At 35.4% G+C, this 9,329-nt stretch overlaps 1 protein-coding gene and 1 long non-coding RNA gene across 2 annotated transcripts; one reads left to right on the forward strand and one right to left on the reverse strand.

The window, feature by feature from the left end:
- The first annotated feature begins 887 nt into the window (after positions 1 to 887).
- LOC109187647 lies at positions 888 to 5,610 on the forward strand. Its single transcript, XR_002055292.1, has 3 exons — positions 888 to 1,020; positions 2,857 to 2,858; positions 5,600 to 5,610. It is a non-coding gene; the product is annotated as an uncharacterized LOC109187647 (long non-coding RNA).
- On the reverse strand, positions 5,129 to 8,017 carry LOC109187640 (probable E3 ubiquitin-protein ligase LOG2). Its single transcript, XM_019337890.1, has 3 exons — positions 7,147 to 8,017; positions 5,623 to 6,121; positions 5,129 to 5,482 (listed from the first exon to the last, which is right to left on the reverse strand). Exons 1-3 carry the CDS (start codon positions 7,617 to 7,619, stop codon positions 5,363 to 5,365), a joined length of 1,092 nt encoding a protein of 363 aa, XP_019193435.1. The 5' UTR covers positions 7,620 to 8,017; the 3' UTR covers positions 5,129 to 5,362.
- Between the last annotated feature and the right edge of the window lie 1,312 nt (positions 8,018 to 9,329).

Here is a 9,329-nt window from a genome sequence, read left to right on the forward strand (position 1 = left end):
TAATTAAAGGGAATCCTAACCAAATTAAATTATTTTTAATTATTATTAACGGGATTAATTAAATAATTAATTCGGGATTAAAGGCCGTAACACGGGGTGTTACACATCTCCTTTAAATATTCAAGACATTCTAGTTACTCTTACACATCATCTAAGCTTATCTAACGTAGTGCATGTGATCTAATTTACTATTTGGGCATAACACTTTACACATATTTATTCCGATGTGCACTCCAAATTAAATACTTGATTATTTATTTGTTACTTGGAGTTGAAATTACCAAAGTGTTATTAATTGTGAAAAAGTTTAGAAAGTCAATTCACCCCCCCCCCCCCCTCTAGACTTTCTACCACCCTATCAGGACCAACAGACCGGGGGCCCATTTTATTGCAACATGGAACCCCGGGGGCCCATTTTATTGGGAACATCTTTGGCCCAAGAGGGGGAAGAAAGAAGCTTGAAGCAAAGTATGATAAGTTTTGTTACTAAGAAGTATCAAACTCACAACCTCAAGCATAACAACACAAGTTCCAAACCACAAAACCACTCAAGATCTTGTATATTAAAGAGTACGAAACTCCACTTATACTTGGGAGTGCACTAGAAGCAAAGTAGTGGGGGGACACGTGTGTGGCCAATAATGAAGGCTGCTCGTGCCGTCCATTTGTCAACCATCTGTGAGTCCTTCAACCAAATGTTTTTGCCACACGATTTTAGCTCCAATTCCCGCCCACACAATACGGCGTCGTTCTGGAACCTGACTTTTGGGATGCATGCGTCAATTATGAGATTTATTGTAGATGGCTGAATTTAAAAGGGGTCTGTTCAACAGTCATGTAATCTTTGGAAGACAAAATGTTTTTATTAAACATCATGTCCCTTTGGCTATCCGAGTGTTGTATATTTATCAAGTTTATTGGGACTCTTTGGTATCCACAAGATTTGCATTAATTACCTATTCTATAAACACCTCTTCTAATTGTAAACTAACCTAGCAGTTCATTTGAAGTACAAACACTGTATCCAGTATTTATTTTTTACAAATACAGTATAGCTCCAAAGCTTCACCCCTTTATACATTCTAGGCAGTGATGTATCTCCTATAAAAAACAAAAGTGCTATAAGAGTCCTCGCATATGAAATACCATAAAGGAGAGACAACAAGACAATCAAATGTAAAGAATGCGTATTCCATGATCCAAGAGGTAATCATGAATATTGTATTTTTTTTTTGTTTTTATTCGTAAATATATATTCCCTTTTAATATTGTTGTTCTAATTTTTTAATAGTGTGTAATTAGTGTTAATTTGTGTAAATATATACATGTCTCAAAAAATTTTATTCGAAGTACAGCTAAATGAGAAATATCCATGGGTGTGTTCACATATGCATATAGATGCAAATAAAGGTATAGTTCTGAGCATACCTTAGCTTATTCAAGAGCTTCAAATCTACAACTACTTTTGACTTACTTCCTGCAGAAGGATCAAATTGTAAGTAAATGACGATGCAATAAGCATATTCTTGGAAAGAGACAACAATATAGCATTTCTTTAGATACTAAGACCTTTAGAGTTTTCACTTTTCAATGAGCATGAACATTGTAGTTGGTTTGAAGGCTTTCCACAGAAGGCAATATTTTATCCTTGCACAAATTTAATAAGCGCACTAGGGGGAACCAAATTTCCATCTATAGTGCTTTTATGTACCCCTACCTCATTATCCTAGATTCCTAGGGAAAAAGTAGTATGAGTAAAACCAGAAAAAGATATTATTTGAGAACAATTAGCAAACCAAGCAATGAAATATAGAGTGAGAATAATTCAAAGGATGAGAATCTAAACACAAGTTGATTTCTATTTACTTGGAAAAAACGTGATTAATTTTCTTCTAAATGAACTATTGCAAAGTATGACACATAAGTGCATAAGAACATAAAAGTTGGTTCATCATGTGAGAACAAGAGAAGGTTATAAAATGACCACATTCTAAGAACTTTTTATATTTAAATTACAATCAAAGTATTAGAGTATGTTTTATTATTGAACTATGTGATATGTTTATTGTGAAAGTAAAATTTAGTTTGTGATGTGGGTCTTTTGTAGGGTGGGGATTTGTTGTTAAAAATGAAAAGTGCATCAGTTTCACTGCTTCACTAATACATCTTTTGAAGCCTTAAAATATAAAATCAAAATGTAAATTTGAAATAAAAAAATAAAATAAAAAATACAAAGAACAAAAAATATAAATACACTAAATTTCGTTGTTTTTTTTCCTGATATGTAATTTCGTATATTACAAAAATAAATACAACAAATTCGGGAAAACTTATACAAATGAAATAAACTCTATTTAAACTAAAAATAAAGAGTAAAAGAAGCATTAAAATTACCGAACAAGGTTTGGGTATGAAGGTGGTTTATTCAAATCCGATATGCTCTTTTCTCTTTAAACCAGTGTTGTGGGCTGTTGGTCTAACCATTTCCATCATTCCAGCTTATGGGTCGTACATTTCAGTGACTTCGTTCTCAACTCTCGACCAACGAACGAAGGTAGAGAAGATATTTTGGAAGACAAGTAAGATATTTGATAAAATGGTGTTTTTTTGGGGAGATTTGATCGAAAATGGAGGCAAAATATGAGTTTTTTTCATGTTGTTGGTTCTAGAAGGGATAGAGAGAGATGAGAGCTTGGGACGTAGGAGGGAGGTATCTGTTCATCTATACGTTTTCAACCTGTTGAAGCACAAAGAGATAACACTACATCACCACCTCCATTGAAACTCGATCTCATGACCTCCCATATGGGAGAGTCACTACATAACATCTGAGCACAAGGTACTTGGCATAAATAGTGGTATGCCTGATTGTCTGAATTAGGGATTTTTTTTTCCTTTTTATACGTGGGCCTAGGATAGATGGGTTGCGTTATGCAATAAATAATTGTTAGGCTTTTTTTCTCTCTTTTACACACATACACACATACATACATACATACATACATAAACACACATGGTTGGTTTTATCATTTTATTGATCTGTAACAAAATAAAAACAAGGACCCTCAGTAATATTATATTCTTTTTATATAATTTTTATAATATTTTATTAACACAATATAACATGTATTTCACAAGTCATTTTCAGTGTATTGCATGGGTAAAAAATAATAGAAGGTTGAGACATCCCATCAAAATTAATGGAACGGTCTAGGCCTTATGCAAACCATGAAAATGCGGGTTATTACTAAGGAGTAATGCTATTTTTCCCACAATTGCATTAAGCATCCCTAATTCCCTGGTTGGAGGGAAGTCTTAGACAGTGAAAAATGTGAGGGAAAAAAAATGAGAAATTAAGGGATCGTTTACTAACTTGGAAAATGGAGGATTTTTCAGAAAAATAGAAAAATTGAGAATGAAAAAAATAAAAATTGGAGAAGTTATTTACTAAATTTATGTCTTCTTTATTCCATCTCCATTCTTCAACTTTGTATACAAATTTGGAGAACTCAATTTCAAATGTTTCTAAATGGAAAAATGGAGAGAAGGTGGGTGAATAGTGTCATTTATTATTATTATTATTATTATTATTATTATTATTATTATTATTATTATTATAAGCACAGATTTGTTATTGTTATTGTTATTATTATGATTTGTAATTATTATTATTATTATTATTATTATTATTATTATTATTATTATTATCATGGTTGAAATAGGCGCTAGTCGGGCGGTAGAGTAGCACCTAGTGCCTAGACAGCCTAGGCGGCTAACTGAAAAAAAGAAAAACAGTCCACGTGTATAGGTGCATATATGTCATATTATACACACACACACACGCGCGCGCGCGCACGCACACACACACACACACACACACACACACACACACACACACACACACACACACACACACACACACACACACACACACACATATATATATATATATATATATATATATATATATATATATATATATTTATTTATTTATTTATTTATTTATTTATTTATTTATAAATAAATAAAAATTAGCAAGGTCGAGTCGGTCGGGTTAACTCAGCTAACTCGACAGAAATTGACGAGTTAACTCGGCGTAATCGGTCGAATTAGACACTGGGTGGACGCCTAGGCGGCCGGTTTTCGCTTAGGGGGGAAATCGCCACTGCCTAGGGTCGCCTAGCGCCGATTACTCGGTGCCTAGATGGGATTTTTACAACCCTGATTATTATTAACATGCCCACATATTATTATTATCATTATTATTATTATTATTATTATTTTTTTTTTTTTTTTTTGTACAAATGCTATATGGGATGATTGTATTTAACGAGGTTTTACATATTTTGTTGTGGAATCAAACAATGTACTAAAATGATTGAAATAATTTTAATGTGATGAAACAAATTATAAAATTATTTAGTGTTAGTGTATTAAAATTTATATTTAGTATTACTGTATTGAACTTTTTTATGTGATGAAACAAATTATAAAATTATTTTTAAGAAGATCATATTATTTAGAGAAATGAAAAAGGGAGGAATGAAGAAATGAAAAACTTGAGGAATGGAGAAAGAAAACTGGAAAAGTGAAGAAATGAAAAACTGAAAATGGAAAAACAGAAAAATGAAGTAAACGATCCCTAACATTTTGATCATTCAATTTTTCTCAATTGTCAATGTAATATTTAGTTAGCAATTTCAATAAATTTGATTCTCAAATTGTTTAAAATTTTGTCAATTAAACTTTTTCAACAACTAAAGTGACAAAATTTTAAAATGTAAAAATCACTAGTTTGATCCTTAAAAATGTTCAATTGACAAAATTTTAAACAATTTGATAGTCAAATTGGTTGAAATTAAAAACTAAAGACTACATTGACAGTTGAGAAACAATTGAGGTACCAAAATAGTAATTAACTCGGGTAAAAAAAACATTTTCCATTACTAATAGTGATGCAAATAAAAGTCAATTTATTTTACTTAAAAGTCAATATATCATTTGTGCCCACACCAACTATAATTGGATAAAGCTTTAAAAGAGATGATGAAAGGATTTGCAGATTGAGATGGAACTGGAAACTCGCTTGCAAGGCAAAATGCAAGAAACAGAACAGGGCATCATCAAGTTACAGAAATGCTGATACAATCAACACAAATTTCATTAAATCCACAACCCAATTGCAAATCCTCAAGGTGTCTGTCATCCTTTTAATAATTTAATCTATAGGATGATGCAAGGCAGAGCAAGACAGAAAAGGAAGAAGAAAAAATCACAACAAAAAGAAAGAGAGAGAGAGAGAGAGAGAGAGAGAGAGAGAGAAGAATATGAGGATAATAGATAGCGGAAGCTATTCCTCTTTTCATTCCTCGGCATCATCATTATTGACCTTGATCTCCAAGAGACGCTCAACCGGTTGTCTGCAAATAGGACACCGATTTGTTTGGTACCTCAAAAGTTTTGCACAACCACTACACATACACTGCATCAAGAAAAGGAACAGTCTAGTATATGCGGTGTACTCAGTAGTTCAGTTTACTAAAGAGAAAGACACCAATTTGGTGCAGAATCAGCCATTATAAACTTCAGTGTAGAGCAGATTAAAAGATTCAGAAGACATACCATGTGCCGACAGGGAAGGACAGTAGTGTCTCGAGGTTCAGAAAGGCATATGACGCAGTCCTTCCCAGGATCGTTTCCATCAACTTCACCTTCGATTGAATTTCCAATCCCATATATCTCCTGCAGTTCATACCTCATACCATTGACCCATAAAATTTGCTTAACCACCCTAATGTGATATTTCCCTTTCTCCTTTTCAAACACCGCTTGTGTTATCTGGGAATTCATGGACCCAGACCCAGCGTTTCCATCAACTGATTCATTTTGGGTATCTACGGAGGATGCCTCTGCCTTAATGGCCAGGGGATACACATCCGTCTCACCCTCAGACAACTCTGCTTCCTCAAACGCTGAAAGGTCAATGCCGGTCCCAGGGGGCTGTCTGAACTTCTGAGCTAAACCTTTTTGGAAATGAACTGTCACAGGAGGGAGCACACTTTCCTTCATAGGAGTCAAGCAACAGTCTTCACCTTCTTTTGCAAAGAATATCACTGTCATGCTGCACACACGTAAACAAAGACCCCACAGTCTGTAAATAACTAATTGATTGGCAAATGATAATAACACTGTATACTTGTAGAAAAGAGTTAATGTCATCTGGGGTTCTCCAAATATAGTGGTTTTGTCACGTTTAGTCCTAAACTTTCAATCTAACCACCCGTGGTCGTTCAACTTTAAAATTTTAACAGTCTTTCTAAAAGGACTATAGTTGGTTAAAATTTGAAAGTTGAAGGACTATAGATGGTTAACTTGAAAATTGAAGGACCACGGGAGGTTAACTTGAAAGTTTAGGACTAAGCATGGCCACCCACTATACTTGGAGGACCCCAACCGGTATTAAATCTTGTAGAAAATTTAGAATGAAGGAAAAACTATTTTAAATAATAAGAGGCTCAGCAACTTGATGACACTATTCAACACAATCTGACAAAAGCAAATTTTACCATTTCCATCCTATCACCAAAACCAAAGCATTGTTCAGTTTCAGGTAAGATGCAAAATAAGCATCTGTGGCCATATTGGTGCAGCAACCTTGGAGATTACTTTCAGGACTTTTTATGTAGATAGTAGATACAACACTATAACTGCTTCCCAACAACATTAAAAATCTGGCTTCATGAAGTATGCAGACTAATGAATAAGGAAAGGTGTTACAAGCCTACATGGGCAGCTCAACTGGTCACAAAGATGAAATTTGTTACAAGTAACCAAGGATCGAGTCTCACCCATGAGAGTGTAAGAGCAACCTCTCAAAATGAGACTGAGCAAAAGTCTAGTGTGTTGATTAGTTAGAGTTAGAGTCACCATGATTTAACTCTCCACACACTGTCAACCGTACCCTTTTGTCATGCTACATGAATAAATTAATAAATTTGTACTCTTTAAAACACAATAATGACATTAAAGCAAAGCAAGATAAACCCTCAGACCAGGAATTCACTAATAAGATAAACACTTTGAAAAAGAATGAAGCTTCAGAAGAGGTGATTTGTAATGAAGGTGTATGTATGTATAATTGTATACCTTCCTGCAACTGTGGCGTCGAAAGTGAAAGCCACAAGGGACTTTCCTGGATTATCGTTGTCGGGCTCGAGCCTCAGCGTCTCCTTCTTGAGATTAACATCGTTCCGTATAGTCACCGCCTTTTGGTGCTCGACGTATGGTGCGGGCTGGGGAATCATGGGCCGGCACGGGTACCGCCCGCTAATCCAATCCGCATGGGACGGGTCCAAGCGGTGTTGGTGATCAAAGGGTAACGGCCGAGAAGGAGGCGGCGGCGGCTGATAGTAGGGCGGGTACTGGTAATACGGCGGCGCGTTAGGGTTGGGGTATTGGGAAGGGTAAGGCGTCGCAGCAGCAAACACGTACTGGTTGGCGCTGATCTCAGGCTGCGGCTGCGGCTGAGGCGGTGGCGGTGGAGGCGGCGGCGGGTGCCTCCTCCGACTGCTATTGCTTCTTCGCCGCCCGTTCACTCCACTGCTTCCGACGTTACCCATCTCACAAGCTTCCTCCTTTCTCCAGAACCAAATCTATCATCAAAATTCCAAGTAAAGCAAAACCCGAACTAGTATTTCTCAGGAATTCAGAGCCGGGAGTCACAAAATTCCTGCTTTTTCCCCGATCCGAAAGGAAACGATATGTTATAGCTCAAGATAGGAACATCCTGAGTTAGGTTCTGAGAGAGAGAAAATTGAGGGTAGGTTCACATCCAATTATTGATGGTGGTAGAGAATAGGATGGAACAAGAAAGCTACGGTGAAGAAGAAGAAGAAGAACGGGGGTTGCGTAAAGTTGCATACAGAACGAATAACATTAATGAATCGGAGGGAAAAATTGGGTACAGCTGAGATGAGCTGCTTTGCTTTTGCAGTTCATTCGTCCACTGTATGATGAACACGGACTATATATCTACATACACTTGATTCGCGTGAATCATTGTTTTTGGGGAAAGTAGTCAAATAGGCTTTTGAACTTTAGCTTAAAAGTTAATTAAACTTCTAAACTTTTTAAAGGTGTAATTCCACGGCAAATTATGTTGTGCATCCGTATGCACCATCCGTATGCATGGTGCATACGGATGCAAAAACGACGTCGTTTTATTAAAAACGCACGTCTCCCCTTAAACAAAAAAAAATTAGGTTCGATTCCCAGAAACAACATATGAACTAAAATTCCAGAATCGATGAACTATAATTCCATGATCGATGAACTATAATTTCATAATCTAATCTATGAACTAAAAATTCCAGAATCTATGAACTAAAATTCCAGAATCTATGAACGATAATTCCATAATCGATGAACTATAATTCCATAATCGATGAACTATAATTCCAGAATGAATGAATAACAAAATGTTGATGCTGGGAATCGAACCTGATTTTTTTTTTAAGGGGAGACGCGCGTTTTTAATAAAACGACGTCGTTTTTGCATCCGTATGCACCATGCATGGTGCATACGGATGCACAGCATAACTATTCTAATTCCACCCATCAACAATTCATTTAGCTGTAATGAAGCCCAACAACAAGTTAAATGACCTCCTATCACAGGTAATTAGGGTTCAGACCACCTTCCGGCGAATTTTCTAATAAAAAAAATGTGACTAACAACCGATCAAGATTTGCCAAAAATTTCGCCGGTCACTTTTTTTTTTTGTCGGAAAATTTGCCGGAAGGTAGCCTGAACCATAATGACATGTGATAGCAGGTCATTAATTTGTTTTTGGACTTCATTACACTTAAATGAATTGTTGCTGAGTGTAATTGCACATTTAAAAAGTTTAAAGGCCTAATTAACTTTTAAACTAAAGTTCGAGGACTTATTTGACCCTTTTCTATAGTTTTTTTAAGGGGTTATATACTTTATGTATTTCCAATTTTTAATTGTTTAATTTTACTAGATGAGTACTATAAGCTATTTTATTTTCAAGTTAGTTTTTTTGAAAACAGTTTTCAAGTTAGTTTTATTAGCTTGATTATGATTTTATATCCAGTAGTCAATCTAAAGCTTCCTTCTTATATATACCTGTAAATCTGTAATCTATACATTGTATTATTACATTCAATACACAACTCTATTAGCTCTCATATGGTATTAGCTAAGTTAGGGTTTTCTTTCCAATGGCTGACGGATCTGTTAATTCCTCTGAACGAACCGTCTCTAATGCTCATATCTGGATTTGTTGATGGAACCAATCCATGTC

This window comes from Ipomoea nil, unplaced genomic scaffold (assembly GCF_001879475.1).
Source record: "Ipomoea nil cultivar Tokyo-kokei standard unplaced genomic scaffold, Asagao_1.1 scaffold0191, whole genome shotgun sequence".
NCBI lineage: Eukaryota > Viridiplantae > Streptophyta > Magnoliopsida > Solanales > Convolvulaceae > Ipomoea > Ipomoea nil.